Genomic DNA, 21,088 nt, shown 5'->3' with positions numbered 1-21,088 from the left:
AAATACAGCTATCTGGGCTTCAAAGTAAGTACTTTATTTATTTATTTATTTGCTATGTGCGTGTGCATGCGTGCGTGCGGGTTAGGGTTAAAAAATATCCCTTGGAGAGAAAGAGAGGAAAAAATAGCTGAAGGGAAAAATACATAGCGCTAAATAAATGTGCAAAATAAATGATAAAGATGAAAGGGAAATTGATAAAATGAATAGAAATGAACCAGTACAAGTCGATTTTCAAAGTGAATGGTTTTTAATGGTACCTTAAATAGCCACACTTACCTAAAAATACGTCGAAATAGCGCGCGTCGAAAATTGTTTTATTTTGAAGGTTACACCCGGAAGTAAGTCCCTTAATTAAGGTAGTTTAGCATGAACATGATACTAACAGCAAGGTCGAGAATTGGTGCCGCTGCTTGACATTTTAGGTAACGTTACCTCAGCCGTGTGGTGCCACCACATGTCAAAAACGTGGTTCGTTTGCTGACATGCAGTGATAATGAGGAAGTTTCAAGGACTTAGTACCGACTGTCCGCCATATTTTAATTTTGCTGTATTGTCAATGAGTTGTCGTCTGAGTGTTATAGAGTAATTTCTGCTTTGCCGCGTTGTAAACACAGCTAGCAGACAGGAGCTAGCTCAGTTTCATTTCAGCTCATTTCAGATAAACATGAGCTCTGCTCCAAATCACGGTGCCGTAAACGTTACAGAGACAGGACTGTCCAGAAAACCGGCCTCTGCTGTCTCGTTAGCAGGACATGTCCAACACGTCTTTAACCATGTGAAGGTAGGAAACCTGGTCGCGGGACTCAGTGGAGGAGTGGTGTCAACGCTGGTGCTTCACCCACTGGACCTGGTCAAAATCAGGTTTGCAGGTACATTATGAAAGTATGCTTAATGTCTTAGTTATTGTGTATTGTAATACTGTAATTTAGATAATCATCAACCCCATAGGTGCCTGCTAGTGTGGAGCTGCATTTCTCTTCCTTAAATGCAAAAATTAATGTATGCGTCAGTGCACTTGGACATGCTTAGGTTAGGTTACTTTATTAGTACCCGTAGGTTGATTTGTGGATGCTTGTTCTAAGTACTGTAATATATGACCCTAGTAATAACATGTTTAAGCTTAAACAGGATTTAACAGGGGTCTTCGGTGTCTTAATTGCAGTGAGTGATGGCTTGGAATTACGACCCAAGTACAGTGGCATACTGCACTGTATGAAAAGTGTCTGGCAGCAGGAGGGACTGAGAGGACTGTATCAGGGAGTGACACCCAATGTTTGGGGTGCTGGAGCATCTTGGGGTCTCTACTTCTTTTTGTATGTAATCGATAAGCTCTATACCTTTTGGATCATGCCTGCATCGTGACATTTTTCATTCATTATTTTTGCATTTCAAAATGATTTGTGAGTGTAATATGTTTTATTTATCATATTATCTTTCTGTACAGCTACAATGCAATCAAAGGGTACATCAAGGAAGGCCGTCAAACAGAACTGAGTGCCACAGAACACCTGGTGTCTGCAGCCGAAGCAGGTTAGTGCCACATTTATCCAAACACTGCTTACACACACACACACACACACACACAATCAGCTCACATTCAACAACAGCAGCGGCTAGATAATACTGCTCTGGGCTGGCCTCGGCCAACAAGAGACAGATACAAAGTAGTATATCACAGCTCTGTTCATTTTAGTCCTACAGAGTCACATGAATCTGTTTCCTGTCAGCCAAATTAAGTAAGGGGTTGACTTCACTGCTTAAAACATTTCAGCAAAAACTTGTGAAGGTAGAGAGAGAGAGAGAGAGAGAGAGTAAGATTTGTTTGGCTGCTTTTAACTGCATGAAAGATGCTGTAACACTGATACATTTTGATATGACAGGTGTGAGTGTTGCATTTGAATAGCACTATAATGCAATAGCAATGCAGAAAAGCATTTTTCTGAACCTATATGGCCTATCTTGTTATGTCATCATGTTACAACTCTATTAAGACAGATAAAGGATTTTTTACAGTCAATTTGACTCAAATCAATCTTCTCTTTGTTTGGCTTAATTGAACCACCTGATCCTATCTGCAAGGCTTAGATTTTGAGTTGCAGCCACATAGTTCTTTTACTGTTTAAAGTAGCTGGTTGTATTTGTTAACAGTCATGTGTATCTAATAAAGTGACTAATGTGTGTAATTCACACTTTATGACCCTCACTGTGACAATGTCCTACTTGTTCACCCAGGCATCCTAACACTCACCCTAACCAACCCGATCTGGGTGACCAAGACCCGGCTGGTGTTGCAGTACAATGCTGACCCAACCAATAAACAGTACAAGGGGATGGTGGATGCTCTGGTCAAGATCTACCGCCATGAGGGAGTGCCTGGACTATACAAGGTTAGACAACAGTGTATTTAGACTTCTGTGTAACAGAGAGAATACATTGCAATGTAGTAAATAAAAATTGTTCATTTTAGCTAGTGGCAGCTAATGAAAACAATAAGTCATGTTGGTTTCTGAAGTGTCACAAGAGGGGAAGTTGTAGTAACTCATTACTCTAACTAGACTTGCAGCTCAGACTGGCCCAAGCTTGGCTGGGTTGTAATCAGGAGTTACACAGGAAGTCCATGAAAGTTTGTGACTTTTAGAAATAAATCTGGAAAGTTTTTGAATATAGACATAAATAGACACGGGTCACATAAAGTGCTTGAGTTAATATATAATTTATTTAGTGCGATAATAGAAAATGTTAAGTAAAAAGGCTGTGTGCAAGAGAGCACATAGTCTGCTGTGACACAGCACAGTTGAGAAGTGTTCACACACTTAAGCCCCTCTCTCTTTTCAATTGTTGTCTCTGTGCTTCTGTAAAGCCTGCTAGTTCTCATTATAAATAGTGTTGTAACAGTAATTAACTTTGATCTGTGTTTCAAGGTATGTCTTGCTGGGTCCTTTAATTTGAAGGAATTGTGCCTGGAAAGTCCTTGATTTTAAGGAAGTGTGGAAATCCTGTGTATTGGTTCATTAATACATTTTTGGTTCACCACTAGAGGGCATTGTCACCTTCTGTTGGTTGTAGTAGAGCATTAACCCCTGATAATGGCAACAACTTACAGGATGCTTTAACTGTGTTATGTGAATTTTATTAGCTTGGCAGGATAATTCTTACCAAATTACTCAGTGTCAACCTGACAAAAGGCAGGGAGCTTCAGGCATAGTGTAGTGGTCTTCTCTATTGATACATTATTCATACTGATTTTTCAGCATATCAAGACAGACTGACTCACAGAGTTTATGCATTTCAAAGGGTTATGTTCCTGGACTTTTTGGCACATCTCATGGAGCGCTGCAGTTCATGGCCTATGAAGAACTGAAGAGAGACTACAACAAATACAAAAAAGTGCCCTCAGATACAAAGCTGGTGAGTCATTAACCCCATGAGCCACAGACAGACTGGAAACATGCTCAGTGTTTAATGAAACTCAAGCATGTGGCTTGTAACTTTTCAGTCTAATAAGACTGAGGCCACAGTTGATAACTAGCAGTTGAAGAAGTGACTCATCATTCTTCCCACTCGGCTCTGCTCATTTCTTTCTTTCTCTCTCTCTCTCCGTTTGTCTGTGTAAACAGAATGCTTTGGAATATATCACAATGGCAGCATTATCCAAAATATTTGCTGTGGTTACAACATACCCATATCAGGTGGTGCGAGCTCGTCTGCAAGACCAGCACAATAGATACAATGGACTTATTGATGTTATAAGACGGACATGGAGGTATGATAGTGATCTTCTCACAAAGGGCAGAACATGCCATTCTAGTATCAGTTTCTAAATTTGGTTGTTGTGTCCTGTTTGATTCACAGTGAATATTTTGTCACTTTCTCTGCAGGAACGAAGGCGCTGTCGGTTTCTACAAGGGAATCATCCCCAATGTGATTCGTGTTACTCCTGCCTGCTGCATCACCTTTGTAGTTTATGAGAATGTGTCTCACTTCCTTCTGGGACAAAATAAATGAGACTTAAAACAAGCGTATGGACAGCTGCAAAGACCCTGAGCTCACAGTGACACTTTGGTCCCACATCAAGATACAGACAGGAAAGCATTAGACTGAAGCTGATCTCTCACAGTACGTTTAAATGTGCTGATATGAGAAGCATTCATTTGGACTGAAAATGAATGAAAATGTTGCCAACAGAATCACCAGTAAGACTAATTCTGGATTTTCTGTGAAATGTGATGAAGACGTCATCTGTCTCTGATTCATCCTAAACTCTGACCATGGGGAGGAAATATGCTGTGGTTTGCCCCAGTGGGTTTAATGCTGTTGTGATGATAGATTCTTTTTTATTTTTTAAATTGATGTCCGTGTTGGGTCTTACAAATAAATATTTCATCATATAGTTATGTTTACATGGTGTGTTGTCTCACAGCAGAAAGGGATTCAGGCTAAAATATTAAAAGTTGATTATCAACAACTAATAGATCTTCTCAGGTTTCTGGTTGTGTGAATTTGTAATATTAGTTTTTTTAAATTATTTCTTTATTTGAACAGCAACAGTGGAGATAGTATTTAGCCTAAACACACCAACACAGCTCCAAAAATTCATTCTTTGTCGACACAAATTGTAACTGTATTGCTTTATAACATTTTGATATAAAATCCAAACTGTGCTTTATCTCCATCGTCTCATGTTTACATATACATATTACATGTGTCACTACGTGGCTATATTCAAATAAGTAGTGATTATAAGTAGTCACATCATTGAGTTAAGTTCTTATAAAAAGATGACTTTATTAACAGTAATAGTGAATATAAACAGGTCACTTGAGTATATAGTTTAAATATTCTCAATGTTTTGTCACAATGTGTGTTCATTGGTGTCTGAATTCTAACAGCACCCACAAGCAGGAAAGCTACAGTACAATGTTTATTTCTGGTAGACAGAATGACACAGTATTCTTGTTTATAGGCCTGTCATCTAGTATAGTATTTTAACAAAACAGAAAAAACATTCAAGTTACCATCAGTGATGCTGTGACGCCTCAGTAAAAACCGTACCTGGTCATTTTGGAGGGTCAGATAACATACTTTTATACTACCAGGACTGTTTGTTTTTTTATTTAGGCAGTTCCTCAATGATAATCCTGGATACTGAATTCCAGCCTGTGGACGCGTCACCTCTGGGATAGTCAGCGCAGGTCCCCACCCACACGGCCACATCCACCAGCCCTGCTTTGACGCCCTCACATAAGCCTTCAACTGGAGAGAAAAGAAGACAGTGAAAATGAGTTTGAGGGAACACCCAGACTGCCTCCACAGATGGAAACTGTTAATGGTTTTGTTTTCGGACACAGTGGGGAACTTTCCAAAACCTAATTGGCAGAGTTTAATTTCGCTTTAAAGTTTGAAAATTGTTGACAAATTGTTGCTTTCCAGGATCCGCAGCAGTTAAATAACCACTTGAAGGAACAGTTGGTCGCTTCAGTAAAAAATTATCTGCTCTCTTGCCAAGAGTTGATGAGAAGATTGATACTTCTCTTGGATCTGGCTGGTAAATACACAGCTATAGTTAGCAGCCGTTTAGCTTAGCTTAGCTTAGCTTAACCACGAAACAGTGGAAAAAGGGAAACTTTCTGAAAAAGGGAAACTCTGTCTGAAGGTAGTAAAAGTAGCAACAGGTAACAAGATGGAAAAAAAATATTTTAATGGGGAAACAGCAAGCCTGTGTCTGTCTGCAGGTAACAGCTAAAGCCAAGAGCAGAGCTGTGACTTCCTGAAGTCAGCCCATGAAATGAAGTTAGTACGTCTGGCCAAGAAACTCTGTGGCACCCAAAGAAAAACAGAACTTGCGTTTTTATTCCTCAGTTTTTGCATGGATTAAACAAACAAGTTACTATGTGTTTAGTGAGCTTAAGAGGTGTTGGTAAGACACCAGTAGACAGAGCCAGGCTAGCTGTTTCCCTGTTTCCAGTCTTTATGCTAAGCTAAGCTAAATGGCTGTTGGTTCTAGCTACATGTTTGACGTAAGGTCAACTTCTCCCCCCACATCTTTCTGACTTAAAACTGGGTTGAACTTCTCTCTCAACTCTCAACTCAGCACTTTTCATGCTAACAAGTGCGATACTACGAATGCTGTCTGAAAATGCCCACCCTTATCTCTGTATCCTAGCAACCTAGTCAGTGTCTCATCTAACCCTCAACAAGAAAGCAAAAAAAAGCAAATTTCCCAAAATATGTAAACACAGGTAAATTAGTAAAGCAGTAAATTTAATGTCTCATGAAAACACTGAAAAAAAAATGTGGGTTCAACTTATTTATTGCAGAAAAAACCCTGTGACTCCAGTCATACCTGAGGACGTTCTGTGGATGTTGATGGTTGAATTGAGCTCTGGACTTCCCTGGTCTAAGTAGATGATTGACTCTATGGGCAGGGGTCCTGTGCACTCTGCTCCATTGAAAGTGAAGTACCACCTCTGGCAGCATGCATTCTTACACTTGAGTCTAAGGGAACCACTGAAGAGGACTCTGAGGGAGCTGTCTGAACGCAGCTTGGTGAACGTACAGTCCTGCAACACAGCATAAAGTAATTGTGCCACTGATATATACTGTGTGGGTTGTATAATATTTCTGTGAATTTGTAAAATGCTTGACATGAACATCCACATTCATCTTTCTCTGTAACAAAATACTTACAGCTACTTTACCCAGGTCGATCCCATAATTCAGAGAGTTCCAGGCACACTGCTTGTAGTTGGGCCTCCAGGGCTCCTCGAAGATCTCGCTAATGCACTCGCCTTTCTCACCTTTGAGTCCGTCACGGCCAGGGATGCCCGGTGTCCCCGGAATGCCATTGGCTCCAGGGTTTCCGTCTCGGCCAGGGGTGCCTGCGGGCCCCTGCATGCAGCTGCCATACTGCAAAAACAAGGAAGAGAAGGAGTAGAGGTGGAAGTTGATAATACAACAACATCAGCAAAGTCTATTGTTATCAAACTTCCTGTTTCAGATTTTAGTTTTTCTTCCTCTGGGTTAAATCCCTGTTTGGGCTACATGCACCGCAGACACCTAAATGCTGCCATCCATCCAACCATCACACACATGAAGCCAGATACCTCATTTATAAGTCATATAAACAAATGCACTGCCATCGGGCTGAAATAAGTGTAATAACATGTGATCCAAACCAAGGCAAAGCAACAGAACTAGCAACAATGAAGCCACAAAGCCAGTGAATGACAGATCGTGTGTTAATGAGGAACTGAAGGCTAAATTAGTAGGTGTGTGGCCACACATCTCTCGGTGTGATTCATAGTCCTGCTGAATCTCCTGCTATGCTGCATCTTACTCAAGCTGACTCAAATACACACACAGACACACAGAGACAGGGGAGCTTGCCAAAGCCGACCACATACAGAGATAGACACAATGAAGATCCAAATAGCTTTGTGCAATGTGTTCTTCAATGACACATTCTGACCAACAGATTGCAGAGGGTAGGTTAACTGTTAAAGCTTTTTTTAGTTGGAGCTGGGTTTTTAATTTTGGTTAGGTGATTTGTTAGCATTCTACAGTCATTCATTTAGTGAGGACAGACATAAACTGACACGTCGAAGTGTGTCCTCGCCCTTAAGCAAACACTGCCGCCAAAGGCATTTGGGTCTGGGTTTTTGTTGGGTCACTGCTGCCCTTTTTGCTCAGCATGCAGCTGTGAAGCAGTTATGGGGGGCACATGGCCAAAAGGCATTAAGGCAAAAAAGTCCCAAGGCAAGAAAGAACAAAGAGCTTTTACTCCAGTTTCAATCTCTTGTCCTGACTTGAGTCTCTGGGGTAAAGCAAAAAAAAAAAACAAAAAAAAACTCTATTTCAGACCATGTGAATCTGAAAACTGACTGAATGTAGAGAGAATTACAGTGTATTAACATCAGCTGCTGTGGAACAGATGGTTGTGAGTCTGTTTTAGCCATTAAGCGGCTTCACTGCAGCAACCTGAAGATGTGAGGTCTGACATCATCTCTATAGGAAACTGGGAAGTCGGTGATGAAAGCAGTAGATTGTGGGTTGGTATGCAAGTGCTGTAACAGACCTGGAATTTATCCTTAAGCAAAAGGGACTAAACTTCCAAGCATCTTGGCTAATAGGTGGGAAAATGTGGAAATGTTGCTACTCCATGAGTCCGTTTGGTTGATACTCAGTGAGGAAACGATTCTTTTTTATTAGGGGTTGGATTTTTGGAGACCTTTCAAAGCAGACTACTGAATGGAACCTCTGTCCACTTAGCCACACAGCTGACTTTTATATTAGCTTCCAGTCTGCTGTTTCTATAGTGGTGCTGCCTGCCTGCATGAATTACACTCCAGCCCTACTGAATATTAGTAGCACACAGTCCATTACTGTAACTGAAGCATAAAGGCTGTATTTGCCCCCAAAGTGCTGAGGAATCAGTAATATTTCATGCATTAGTTGAAACTGAAGCGAGGACTGAAGCTCTCCTCGAGCATGCACAGCGTGGACATAAAGCTCGGCTTTGAGAGTTTGTAGATTCACACGATCTCAAGAGGAATCAAAGTAGGATTTTATGATTACCATTTTGGTCAAATAAGTAGATCTTCCTTCTCCAGAGTGCCTAGTGCAGTTGGGCTTTTCTGCATCATTTCCAGTGCACTAGATACAGATGGTAACATAAGATTCTATTCATTATGTCCTTCTTCTGTGGTCTCTACTGCAGAATAAGACTTTGGAGGATAATGAAGAGAAACTGCTTGAGCTCAGTGGTACTGAGTGTGGGGTATGCAGACTTTTGGGAGTCCCTGTGGTGGGGGTCCACAGAGTCCCAGCAAAATAAACACCAGTTTCACTTTCAGTTGACTCCCAAGAGATTAAAGAGAGAATGTGTGTCCACTCTGTTCCTCCACTCCCCCACCTACAGAGTACAGGGTTATATAATTCTGCGCATAAAATAGTCTAAGATTAGGGTCAGTGAAAAAACTAGTGAACTGCTGGTGGTGGACTTTGAAATTACACAGCTAAATCCAGCTTTAGTTTTTTTCAGAATATTGTTAATTCTTAATTCTATAAGCAATTATATCAATCACAACTTTTACCCCAGATCAAACATATTGTATATAAACTTATTTAAATCTGTCAGACATGCAGATAACAAAGAAAGACAGACAGACAGTGAGCCAGACCCCAACTTCCTGTTTGGGATTTTTTTTCTGTCCATCCAGTCTGCTGGAGAGCAGCCAAAACCTGGAATAATAGAGAACCAGCTGACCATACAAAAGCTGTGTTACAGCATATCTCATCTGCTGCCAGGACCAGGTAATTTTGGTAGCCATTTTGCCAAACTGCTAACCACACTCATTGAAGTGTAAGCATACATGTGGATCCCCGTAGATGAATCAGCATTAGGTTTTTTCTCTCTTTTGGGGGAATTCAGTCGTTTAAATATACCTCAGGCAAACAGCAAAAGAAAAAGTCATCTGATGAGTTTAAAGAACATAACATGCAAAGTGTGTACTATGAATGTTAATAGAGATGCATTCAAAATTAAAACAAAACGGCTAAAATTACAATAAAGTCAGTAATATTCTGATGTTAACTCTTTCTGTTTCTCGTTATGGGAGGTCACAAAATAAGTCCACAACATAAATCTCTCCTGAAAAGTAACATGTACTTTGGGAAATGATCATAGCGGCTGCTCAGTTATCTGATCTCTCTTACCTTGTCAGCGTCAGGATCCTTTCGGTATCCTCTATTTCTCACCTTTTCCACGCCATAAAGAGGTAAAGCCAGGCAGACGAGGAGCAGCAGGCGGGCAATAAGGGGAGACATCATACAACAGACAGCGGACGGATGGACGACTTGCGTGCTCTGAGATCTGAGGCGACAGTTTGACTCCAACTCCAACCAGTTTTAGTCCAGAGGAGGGCAGGACAAGAGGGAAGGAGCCAGTAAACTTGCAGAAACCTACTCTAAGAGAAAAAAAAAAAAAAAAAAAAACTCATTACATTCATATACCAGTATGGGCGTGCCCGTGTGCAAAATAGTTAATGAGGTCATTGTATATACATTCTTTTTTATGTATAAGCGGCGTCAAAGTAAAATCTATTCTGAAATCAATTATAATTCGGATCATTATTGACTCACATACAAGGACAAACACATGAATTCAATCTTTTATTATTCAATATTTTAGCAAAATGGAATTGTATTGATACAAAATTTGATTGACAGGCTACATAAAAACAGTAATAACAGCTCACAGAACTGTATAGAGCATTTCATAGACTACACTAAGTCTTGGTACATCATAAGCAAGACCCGTCCACGTGCCAGAATAAAAATATACAGAAGAAACTGACAAGGACTCCCTTTTAATTAGTGTTATTGAAATTGTCACGTGACTCCCAAATACAAAAGGTAAAGAAACTTAAGAGAACAATCCGTCCCTTACGCAGCAGAACAGTACAGCATGACAGATGCTCAAATAAATCACAGAAGTAGCTCTGGAAATACTTGGTAACATCCGTGACCCATGTGTTATAAATAAGCCCTTAACATTCCCCAAATACTCTTTTTTATTTGTTTATGACTAGTCATACTTAATAATTAGTGGTTTGTGCTTCTAATGACAAATAGTGCAAAGCCTGTTTGATTTGTTTCCTCAATTTTCTTGAAGATTAAAAGAATTTACATCCACAAGAACACAGGTACACATCACACATGCAAAACATCTGTAGGTTCTTTGAAGATGAGGAAATGCTCAAAGGAAGGCACATTCTTTCAGAAAGCTATAAAGCTATACTTAAACCAAATTCACAGGACGCGTCTTTGAGAACACTTAAAGGGACCAACCTCTGCACAATCAGTGTTTATACAACAGAAACAAGAAGTAAAATGGAAATAAACATAAAATCAAAGTACATCTTCTGAGAAAACTTAAAAAAAAAAAAAAAAAAAATCAACTATACCAAAGGAGAAAAAGTAGCACAGTATGTATTACAAGATGTGGTTTCAAGACAAATCATCTTTCCAGGAAGAACAATAAGACATTCAAAAACATCTGACCACAGGAAGACTCTCCTCATCATGACCTTTTTAACAAAACTCAGTGTTGCGACTAGTCCAGGAATAGATTCCTAAAATAGAAGAATATTTACATAAATATTGCTTGTTCACTAGTATGCATTCTACACCTCTTGGCTACCAAACTACAGAACAGTAGAACTAATGCATGGTATAAAATTAAACTGGTAGGGATACAGCTGTGCTGCTGTAACATTCAGGTGTAAGCTAAAAGCTCAGTAAAGCTGTAAGACAAAGCTGTCACCCAAACTAAATCATCACCTTTAGAATCCAACACACCACATTTGAAATACTCAAGGTATGTTACATTTTGCTAGCAATTAACATTCACTGACTAATGTAACCAATACAATCATTATCTGATGTATGGAGCTTATATGATATATGACACACAAATGGGCACATGAACCAGCATTAAGTGTGGCTGTTTTCTCAGTGATATCAAGTATGGATGAATGGATGGTATGTCAGATATTTCAGCAGCTGCTGTCCTTTGTGTCCTTGCTCTCCTCAAGCACCTGGTGCACCAGCTGGTGGGTGGAGTCTTGGATGATGCTGCTGCTGTGTGATCGGTTTAAAGCTGAATGTTGCTGTCCACTGGGAACCTGTCTGGCCTCTGACAGCTCGCTCCTCGGGGTCATCCTAAACCAGCCAGAACATATTTGAGGTTATTGGTGGTTATTGCCTGTACAGATGTTCTTTCATGACCTAAATAAAACTGTGATGCAACATAAAAAATAATAATATAGCAATTAATAAAAGTGTTATGTCTGTGCTTTTCAGAAACAAAAATGCACAGAGAAGATAAAACTTTGAACAGTTCTATCTCAGGTATCTCAGATCTGTCTCACTTACCTCCCATCTGGAACTCTGTGCATGCTCTCTGACCGGCTGCTGACCTTACTGGAGCTCCCACCTTTGCTGCGTCTCTCTCCTCCCTCCCTCTCCCTCTCCCTGTCTCGGTCCCGCTCCCTGTCCCTCTCCCTCTCCCCCCTTCTGGAGCTTCGGCTGGAGGCGCCCCTGTTCAGGTGCTCTCTGGCTGAGGTCTCAGACAGAGAACCTTGCAGATGGGGCTCGTGATTGCCCACTGCAGAGGCTCCTTGGTTGGTGGTGTTGCCGGCGGTGGAGGCAGTGGTGGGAGCAGCGCCTGTGCTTGTGCCCATGGACTTGGAGATGACCTTGAGCTTGTGGGAGCTGGGCTTGTAGTGCTTCTTCTTGTGCTGGACACGGCTGTTGTGCTTGAGGAAGAACTCACAGGACTCCTGGAGCACCCGGCGACTCTCGCTGATGGGACTGTGGGACAAATAACATGAAATGTTCAGTGAAACTACATTTATTCCTCATGGAAACTAAATTTGAATTTGTCACAGAACAAGAGAAGGGTCTTACTCTCTCTTGCGGGTCCTGTTGAAGAAGTAAGCCCACTCAGAGCACGTCTTTTTGCTGCTGACCCAGAACACTGCAGATATTCCAACCACCAACGTCATCAAGTATTTCACCAAAAACAAAGAGAGGTCAGGACGGTCGTGCTCTGTTGTCTGAAACAAAGGAGCAAACGCAAACTGAAACAGAATCCTTGTGATTTACAGCAAGTGTGTAAATTAACAAATTCAAAACCAAGCTTTTTAAACTGAGACTGACATTTAACAAAGGACTGAGCAGAGTTTGTTTTTTTCTTTTACACTGTCCATTTTGTACGTCTTAAACTTTTCCCTCTCTCTCCTGATTGTCTTCACAGTATACAACAGTAAACAATAGCTTATGTATTGCACATTTCATTTTTGGAGTAAAAGAAGTTTCTAAATGGAAAGCCATTTTAAAATTAGAATACACAGAGATCTAATATGAAATTGTTTTGTGGCTGTTCCCCTGTATTGAAATCTATGGACTTGGTCTGTTTGAGCTGTTAGACAGACCTCTTTTAAAACATCTGCCTAAATATTTATACTGCAAATTTCACATTGGACGTGGTGTATGTGTCAATATTACTACTGACACAGACAAAACATTTTTCAACTGCTGAGTTTAGTTTCATTTTTCGGTATCTGAGCTTGTTTTCTTCTTTTTTGAATAAAGGACACACAACCCACATCAATCAATCCCATCAACAAAGTAAATGAAGTGAGTTGGAAAGCCATTTCTAATCTGTCCTTTAGACTTGTTCCTTAACAGATTAAGTGTGTTAATAAGCCACAGCTACCTTGTAGGAACAGGGGATGCTGTACTCCTGACAGCGGTCGTTGATCCAGGTGTTCTCCCAGGTGCTGCGGTGACTCTGTTCGTAGGTGTAGCAGGCTAATAGGGTGACCAGGGGGACCAGGTAGAGGCAGCTGAACACACCAATGCGAATCATGAACTTCTTCAGCTTCTCCTGGTTGCGCTCGTCGTGCTGAATGACCTGCCGGACATGATTGAGAGAAACAATGCCAGCCAGGATGAGGAAGAGGCCGACTATGACGCCCACACACAGTGGAGCCAGAACAAAGTAGCGCAGGGCGTCCAGGTCATAGAGTCCAACGAAACAAACTCCACTGATGTTGTCCCCTTCAACCTTGTTCAGAGCGAGCAGCATGACTGTTAGTGCCCCAGGGATCCCCCAGGCAGCAGAGTGGAACCATACCTACAGACAGATGACAAGGAGCAAACTCTTCAACAGTGTGCACCATTGTCCTGGTTGCTAATAGCTTGAATTTGCTCATTTTATATTTATGTTCCACACTTCTTTTTTGAATTCCCTTGCTATTTGCTACTAACATATTATTGATTATAAATTCTTAAAAACCTTACCGCTTTCTTCTCTATGGCCTCACAGCTCCACTTAGGTCCAGCTGCCAGGAACCAGGTGATGGTGAGTATGACCCACCAGACGATACCAGCGATGGAGAAAAAGTAAAGGAGCATAAAAAGCAAAGTACACCCTTTGCTCTGAGAGCCAAGCACCACTGTATCCACACCAGGAGGATGTGCTGCCTTAGTACAGGCTGCATTATTTCCCAGCAGGAACCCAATGAAGTATATGAGCGAGACAAAGCTGTAGCAGACGGCATAGAAGATTATGGGGCGCTCAGGATAGCGGAAACGTTTGACGTCGATGAGGAAAGTGAGGAAAGTGAAGAGTGTGGCGCCCAGGCAGATGATGGAGCACACACCGATGAAGCTCTTGGCAAACTCAATGTCGTGGGGTTTGAAGTACATGTTGGAGCAAGGCGGAGCACAGTCCTGGGCGCCGAGGAACGACGATCCATGGCCTGGTTTTGTCTTTAACTGCAGAGGACACCAGAAGCCCAGGTCCCTCTTAGCCGACGAGGAAGAGATCACTGGCGTGGTTGCAGGAAGTGCTGAGCCATCAGAGCGGCTACATGAATCCAATCTACAGATTAAAAATGATAACGGGATAATTAATTGATCAGGAATAATTAGTACAGATCTTGTGGACTGTTTGCAATTAAGGCTTTTTTTTTTTTTACTTGTCACACTGCAGCTCAGGGGGCCAGGTGATACCAAAGATGCGGATATTCTCTTCGCAGTCGGACAGAACAGTCTCACACTGCTCTCGGCATGGAGGGATCACGTTGTTCTCCTCAGTGCATGCTGGGACAAAAGCTTGGCAAAGAAAGTGGTGGACGTCTGGAGAGCAGCGCAGGTTTGCCAAGGGCATGAATGGCTGGGGATGGAGAGAGAGATCACGAAATATTGAAAATGTTTTTGTCAAAATGACATGTTGTGATGAATGCTTGAAGTTAATCTGAAAATAAACGTGTTCAGTATATTCTAAGTTTGAAAGGTAAGTGCAGGTACACATCTTGTTAATCTGAGGACTTTTTTACCATTCACATAGAACTATACTCCACATCAAAACCCTACATGACTGAGTAACGTAATGTGCATAACATACAGCATGCTGAGGTCATAATTGGGACTAAGGGGTCGTGACATGATTAAATGTGTAGCAAAATAGGCAAAAATAATTTATACAACATAGACAACATTTTTTTTAGACATTTAGAGTTACACACCAAAAATGTAAGGAACCACTGCTCTACACAAAATATTAACTTCATCTTGTTGAGCTGCAGTGCTCTATAGTGCCACACAAAGAGGCCCATTCACTGGCTGGGAACCATGCTCTTCCATTTCAACACACTGGTCAAGAGCTTGTGAGAAGGGAAGGAGAAGGGGGTGCAGTATAGGTGACAGGAAATGAGTGTGTGGACATTTGGAAACACACCAGGCCATGAAGGCTGGAATGCATAGAGTTGTTGTGAAGCTGCAAAGGAGCCACAGTATTAGTGTGTCTACAGGCTGTGCGATTATCAGTGGGATACACAACTTACCACTTTATTCCAGTTAAACATGGCCACATCATGCCTATGCTGTTGTTTCTGTGTCCTTGGATTTTAAGTAACTGTAAACTTTGTAGACTAGCAGAGGTGTCTTTATTATTGCCTATAAAGCAGCTACACCACCCAGGATAGTTTTGTTCACTCAGAACTGCTCTGTTCTAATCGTGGACATTTTAGAATATTCAAGAGTCACAGTTTGAACCTCATACACCATCATCAGACCTTCATATGCAGACAGACTGATGTCAGTCTATACTGCCAATATTTGTATACAAAACACACATGCATACACTGTAACACAGTCCACTATTCAATGTTTCCTCTCTTTTTTCCCTCCTGAAATCCAGTCTGGCAGTAAGCCCACTTCTCTGGGGTCGAGCTTGCCCCCTCTGACAGTAAGTGTCCTTGTTCCTCTCCTGTGGAGGTCCTGGACTCCTTGTCAATGAGCTCCCCATTGCACAACAATCTGACCTTTATTTGCTTTACAGCAGAGTTCCTGTAAAAACTGCCCTCATTTCAGAGACCTTCAACCAGGATCAGCGGTACAAGTCGAGTTGATTTCGTCTTAAAGTCAAAATCCTCTGCAGAGAATTTCAGAGCAAAGTACTTCAAGGATTATATGATTCAAAAAATGGCAAGACACTCACTTTTCAAACTTTAGCTCATATTTTTAAGACCCTCAAGTGTTCCCTGTCCGTTACAGTACGTCAATTACTCTTTCCGTTCTCTTTGTATTCTAATGCTTCAAACTTTTCTATTTCAGAAGCTGGCAAACAGTGGTGGAATCTGGACCGGGGAAGGGCGGAAAAAGGTTAGCCCTCCTCCGGAAAATGCTACTGATAGGCTGGACTGAGCCCAGTACAAAACACAAGTCTGCCTGATTACAGCATCTGGGCTTTGTGATAAATCACTGGACACTTTCAGAGGGAGCTATGTTTAGTATGTAAGGTTGAATGTAGGCCACGGAATGTAAGCCTGTCACCTGGGAGACAGGACCGTGGAGGTAAGACCGTGTACAGGGGAGAAATGAGTGAGTGATTAACAGAGAATACTCATTGTGGTATGCAGGGTAGGCTTTGTATGGGACTGGGTGTGTCCCTCCCCTTCCTCCAGAAATCAAAGGCCCCTCACAACAAAGTCGATGAAGTTGCCCGTGGCCAAAGTTGCTGTGAAATCAGAAGCCTATACCTCTGCCAGATGCCACACAAAAGATTCCTTCAACAGATCACGGTTCATGTTCAATGCTCTAACACCAAACATGTGTAACCCAAACCCTGGCCTTCAGGAACGTTAAGACACAAGATGCAACTACAACAGAAACTGCTCAGAAGAGACACAAGACAACACTGCAGACATGTCTGAAAAAACATGGACATAGCCATCATAAAGCTGAGGGTATTACGAGTAAGATAACACAGAGAATATAACAAAGACAAACACCTAACACTACTAACAAAATGCACTTTACTTGACATGACTAAAGTTGAATTAGGCCATATTTTTACACAGAGAAATGATGATTAGCATGAAAAATCCAACAGAAATTTGAATTCTCCTCACCTTATATGTAAAAAAAAATTCATTATTATGATACTGTGGTTCTGCTGCTGACTGTATGTCACGCTGTAACTCCTGCCTTGAACAGTAGGTTGCTGCCATAATTAAGAATGCCCTTTTTTCTTTATCTACTGTTCTTGTTTAAGGAACCTTAATGTCAGACATTCCTTCTTCCACAAAGTAATTCCCCTCTGAAATTCAATGTGGAAACAATGTGTAGTTTTCAAAATCCATTATTTATAACAGCTGAGAATTCAAACCCAAGTGTACAGATTCATGGTTGTCATGTTCCCAACAATACAATTTCAACTGTTTATTTACTAGATAGTGCTCTATAACAATCAGGAATGATTTGTGGACAAACTGTGGCTGGTAATTTGTGTGCGCCTGTTGATGACCATTACAAAATGGTAATTAACATTCAATCAATATGCACTGCTGAGGGCTGATGGACACTGACATTTATAGACTAGAGCCTTGAGTAGCACTAATGATAGCACTAATAATGGCAATCATTGTGAGATGATATTAATTATCTTAAAATGTGACTTGAATTCTAATTTTTATCTACAAGCAAAAGACGCTTTTTTCCTTTTTCCATCACAGGCTGTTATAATTACAACTCTTCATAGAAAGCCGTCAAATTAATTCTAAACCCTTTAATGTAATGTATGCCCCTTAAAGACCTTAAACAGCGTGGCAGCATATAATATAGCATATAAATGTGTTCCAGTTCATTACTGAAACTATAGTAAACACATATCTCACCCAAACTCAGCCTGACCTATTTAACGTGTTTTTGGAAACTTTGAGCTCTCAAATAGAATTTAAAATAAAGGTCTGTGGGTTTGAATCATGTTTGTTGTTTAGCCAAGTACTGTTCACACCCACAGCATGGGTTTGTACTGACTGGCCCACCCAAAAAACTTAAAAGACAGGAATAAATGTGCAATGAACTGGGTCTTAAATTACAAACTGACAAAGAAAAGTCATAACTGAACAATAAATGAAATCTCCATTAAAGATCAAATGTCACTGTATATTATACAGATTGTTTGATGGAACCGATTTCAGAAAAAAAACTCTTTGATTGGTTGGTTTATGCCCAGCAAAGCCAATATTGACACAGTAAAGTATATCAACAAAATGATATGTATGTGTAATGTTATGAGAACTCACCTCCATATTGCTGGCAGCAATATCCTGATCATAATGCTCCATCATGTTGGGAAAGAAAGTCATGTTGTAGGGCATCCCCAAGCATCGATGCACTTTGATTGGCTCACAGGTGAACAGGCTGTGGGTACTGCAGCTTCCCACCCATATCAGTGCCAGGCACACCCACAGTGGTCCTGGCATCAGCATTGTAACGGCTGACTGGGAGTGAATGTGTGTGTATGGGTTTTTTTTGTGTAAACTAGAGCAGATTACTTTTTGGCTCAGTGAGAGGATATCTTGGCCCAGACTTTGAATTCCCCTGGCTTACACCGTCATCCACATCTCACTCCGCCTGGGGACATCTCACTGGAGCTGGTGGGTGTTGCAGCAGGTAAAACTTTCCCATCAGCCTCCTGTTCGGTCAGCATGTGCCTTTGGGTCACAAATAGGAATCCCACATCCCTGAAATGAAAGTAATTATACTGAATTTGATTCATACTTTCAGCTAAATAAGGACAGAGAGGTTTGTTTTGGACCACAACCTGCATTTCAGGAAGATTTGTCTTCAGTAACCCCAGCTAAGAAGATTTTTTTGTAGCTGGTTATTACTGCATTTACTTCAGAATTGCAGAGTGGAGACAGACTGAAGCCCTATCATCAAAACAGTCTATCATACAGCCTATAATTGCGCCATCACCTAAAGAACAAAATTTAACTACTCCTTATTTTTCCTGTGCACTCGTACAGGTTCCTTGAGGTCCCTAGGCTCCAGTTTGGGAAGCGCTGTTTAGAGACACGTCAGGCAGATGGAATTAAGGGACGAAAATCAAGTCAATCCCTGTGCAGATTTAAGTGCATGCATTTACACAGGGTGGGGAATGCTAAAGATCTAGGCTGCTTCAGTAGAATGAGTCTCAGCTTGTTGATGCTAATTAAACTTTACTTTAAAGTGTCAGTGTTTCACCTACACACTTGCAACTAAGCAGCTAGGCATTCTGGATGCCTGACAGAATGCAATATTTTCCCAGTGAATACAAAAATAAAGTATTAATAAGATTAAGTTTTTATAGATGTCCATATAGGACTAGTTGTAAATACAAGTAGTATTTCGAGTTATTTACATAAAGATATGGTCTTTTAATAATACCTTGATAAGTTGATTATATGGTTGCTTGGATTCCTGATGATTATGCTGATATCACTGGTGGTAAGCGTTTACTTAATATGTCCACATCACTGTTTATATGTTAAGTAACCACCTTCAACAGTCTTCACAGGGCAGACTGTAGGCCTCCAAACTCCTGGAGCTTCACTGAAATAATAGTGTACACATAGTAAGTAAATTTTGGTTAGCTATTAGCACAAACTTTTCGGTTAGCATATTAGCAGTGATTAAAAGGACAACAAAAGTTAGCAAAGCAAACATTTGACACCAACAACACAACTTTAATGTGTTGCAGGCTAGTAAACAATTAACGAACAACTTAGTCTCACATTTTCGGTACTTATATATCCCCGAGGCTAAGTACTTTTAAGAATATGCCAGTTTACCGCAGGCAGGAGAGCCGTTTTCCCGTAAATTTGGCACAAACTGCGGGGAGAGGGTATGGTAAACATCCCTGCCTTGGTCGCAGCCATGGGACGGGGGCCCGAAACAACTTCGTTGGCAACAAGAAAGTTAGAAAACTATGAGAGGAAAAACAGAACACAAATACTTACCCCCAGCTTCCAAGGAGTTCCTGTAACAGCTGACTACATGGATACTCGTCGAGGCATATCTGTGGGGAGTTTGGTAGCGTGTTTCCTGCGACAGGCTCCAGCCCAGTCCCTCTGTCTTTTCTTGTCTGGCTGCTCTGATCCGAGGCTGCCTTCAACTGCAGTCGGAAATGTGACAATTTTGTTACAAACGCATGTGAACCGACGTGAACAGATAGCATACTGGGTTAAACATTCAAACCTATACTTGTGTATGAAAAAAAAGTTGAAACAGAAATTGCTGTTGAAATCATATTTGTGTTTAATAGCTCTTTACTCCTGTGTATTTTAGGGATATAAATTATTCGAGAAACAGAGAGATAGGCCTACATGTAAATGTGCTACTTTAAAGTTTCAATCAAAGAATTCATGTCTTGACATGTCGGGTATGTAAATGTTCATCTAACTAAACTAAAATGTTTAATCTAACTATAAACTACACAGGCGGTAGCCAGTGCTAACGTAACTGTCAAAAGCAATTCAACTCAACAATGGGAAGCCCTAGGACGGAGAGCAGTTGAACGCAGCATGTGTGCAGATGTCAGATAAATGATGGGACAATCCCTGGCCTAGTAGAAAGCTAAGTGCATGGATTTCTGTATGAAACGTGGGTGACTGTTTCCCAGGTTTATATACGAAAGGTCGTTTGTATATTCATTTACACAATATTTGCGTTTTTTGGTTAGGCTCTTTTGGTTAAATTCTGTAAGACATATCAATAGGAGGTACTACCTCTTTTTCACGGACGGGTGAAGAGATAAGTGAATAAGGATGCAGGTGTACTACTCCTACATACCACTAGGTGGTGTGACTTTTATCCAGTGGTATTTATCAAATTAGTTTACATGAGGACTAAAAGCCAGCAATGCCTTTGGGGGATATTTATACAAATATTAAAACAACAGTATAGAGTTAATGAAAAACACGGACACTCAGTACTTAATAGGGAAATAAAAATATTTTATTTATGAAATATTATTGAAGTATCCAGGAAAATATAAAAATACATGTTAATATACATAGGTCATAAAAAAGTTGGGTGTAACATGACAAAGTACGCATTAAATATGAATGCGTAATTAAGTAATCAGACTATTCCTCACGTTGTTTTACACCCCCTGGTAATCCTTAAAGGACCCCTGAAGTCCCCACAGACACCTGTCATAGTGTATGCAGTACACATGCAGGCATTCACA

The 21,088-nt window shown here is 40.8% G+C and overlaps 3 protein-coding genes across 7 annotated transcripts; 1 reads left to right on the top strand and 2 right to left on the bottom strand.

The window, feature by feature from the left end:
* Window positions 1-374: 374 nt before the first annotated feature.
* LOC108887285 (mitochondrial folate transporter/carrier) lies at window positions 375-4,666 on the top strand. Its single transcript, XM_018682599.2, has 7 exons — window positions 375-869; window positions 1,163-1,313; window positions 1,445-1,530; window positions 2,233-2,387; window positions 3,295-3,408; window positions 3,618-3,763; window positions 3,879-4,666. Exons 1-7 carry the CDS (start codon window positions 665-667, stop codon window positions 4,003-4,005), a joined length of 984 nt encoding a protein of 327 aa, XP_018538115.1. The 5' UTR covers window positions 375-664; the 3' UTR covers window positions 4,006-4,666.
* Window positions 4,667-4,755: 89 nt separating this feature from the next.
* On the bottom strand, window positions 4,756-9,936 carry LOC108887291 (collagen triple helix repeat-containing protein 1). 3 transcript variants are annotated; one of them, XM_018682613.2, is made up of 5 exons: window positions 9,715-9,936; window positions 8,575-8,652; window positions 6,688-6,906; window positions 6,344-6,560; window positions 4,756-5,253 (listed from the first exon to the last, which is right to left on the bottom strand). In XM_018682613.2, the coding sequence occupies exons 1-5, from the start codon at window positions 9,826-9,828 to the stop codon at window positions 5,111-5,113; spliced, it is 771 nt and encodes a 256-aa protein (XP_018538129.1). In that variant the 5' UTR covers window positions 9,829-9,936; the 3' UTR covers window positions 4,756-5,110. The 3 variants fall into 3 exon arrangements, with proteins under 3 accessions (XP_018538129.1, XP_018538156.1, XP_018538149.1); XM_018682640.2 differs by lacking the exon at window positions 8,575-8,652 and having other exon boundaries at window positions 9,757-9,935; XM_018682633.2 differs by lacking the exon at window positions 8,575-8,652 and having other exon boundaries at window positions 9,715-9,934.
* A 221-nt stretch (window positions 9,937-10,157) lies between these two features.
* On the bottom strand, window positions 10,158-20,000 carry LOC108887268 (frizzled-6). Of its 3 annotated transcripts, none has more exons than XM_018682578.2 (9): window positions 19,857-20,000; window positions 19,285-19,449; window positions 18,159-18,599; window positions 14,547-14,743; window positions 13,867-14,449; window positions 13,280-13,699; window positions 12,469-12,617; window positions 11,935-12,372; window positions 10,158-11,721 (listed from the first exon to the last, which is right to left on the bottom strand). In XM_018682578.2, exons 3-9 carry the CDS (start codon window positions 18,342-18,344, stop codon window positions 11,556-11,558), a joined length of 2,139 nt encoding a protein of 712 aa, XP_018538094.1. In that variant the 5' UTR covers window positions 18,345-18,599; window positions 19,285-19,449; window positions 19,857-20,000; the 3' UTR covers window positions 10,158-11,555. The 3 variants fall into 3 exon arrangements, with proteins under 3 accessions (XP_018538094.1, XP_018538103.1, XP_018538089.1); XM_018682587.2 differs by lacking the exon at window positions 19,857-20,000 and adding an exon at window positions 19,689-19,817; XM_018682573.2 differs by lacking the exon at window positions 19,285-19,449.
* Window positions 20,001-21,088: the final 1,088 nt, after the last annotated feature.

The sequence above is a fragment of the Lates calcarifer genome, linkage group LG15 (genome assembly GCF_001640805.2).
Source record: "Lates calcarifer isolate ASB-BC8 linkage group LG15, TLL_Latcal_v3, whole genome shotgun sequence".
NCBI classification, from domain to species: domain Eukaryota; kingdom Metazoa; phylum Chordata; class Actinopteri; family Centropomidae; genus Lates; species Lates calcarifer.
Note: the sequence above shows the minus strand (reverse complement) of the source record. Positions and strands in the feature narration are given on the sequence as shown.

Excerpts from the sequence above, each read along its gene's own strand:
- LOC108887285 (XM_018682599.2), top strand. The coding sequence starts at position 665 with ATGAGCTCTGCTCCAAATCACGGTGCCGTAAACGTTACAGAGACAGGA. Across the intron at positions 870-1,162 it reads GGTCAAAATCAGGTTTGCAG|TGAGTGATGGCTTGGAATTA; the intron begins GTACATTATGAA and ends TCTTAATTGCAG. Across the intron at positions 2,388-3,294 it reads GAGTGCCTGGACTATACAAG|GGTTATGTTCCTGGACTTTT; the intron begins GTTAGACAACAG and ends TGCATTTCAAAG.
- LOC108887291 (XM_018682613.2), bottom strand. The coding sequence starts at position 9,828 with ATGATGTCTCCCCTTATTGCCCGCCTGCTGCTCCTCGTCTGCCTGGCT. Across the intron at positions 8,653-9,714 it reads AGGATCCTGACGCTGACAAG|TGCACTGGAAATGATGCAGA; the intron begins GTAAGAGAGATC and ends ATCTGTATCTAG. Across the intron at positions 5,254-6,343 it reads CATCCACAGAACGTCCTCAG|TTGAAGGCTTATGTGAGGGC; the intron begins GTATGACTGGAG and ends TTTTCTCTCCAG.
- LOC108887268 (XM_018682578.2), bottom strand. The coding sequence starts at position 18,344 with ATGCTGATGCCAGGACCACTGTGGGTGTGCCTGGCACTGATATGGGTG. Across the intron at positions 14,744-18,158 it reads TTGCTGCCAGCAATATGGAG|CCATTCATGCCCTTGGCAAA; the intron begins GTGAGTTCTCAT and ends CTCCATCCCCAG. Across the intron at positions 12,373-12,468 it reads AACAGGACCCGCAAGAGAGA|TCCCATCAGCGAGAGTCGCC; the intron begins GTAAGACCCTTC and ends TTTGTCCCACAG.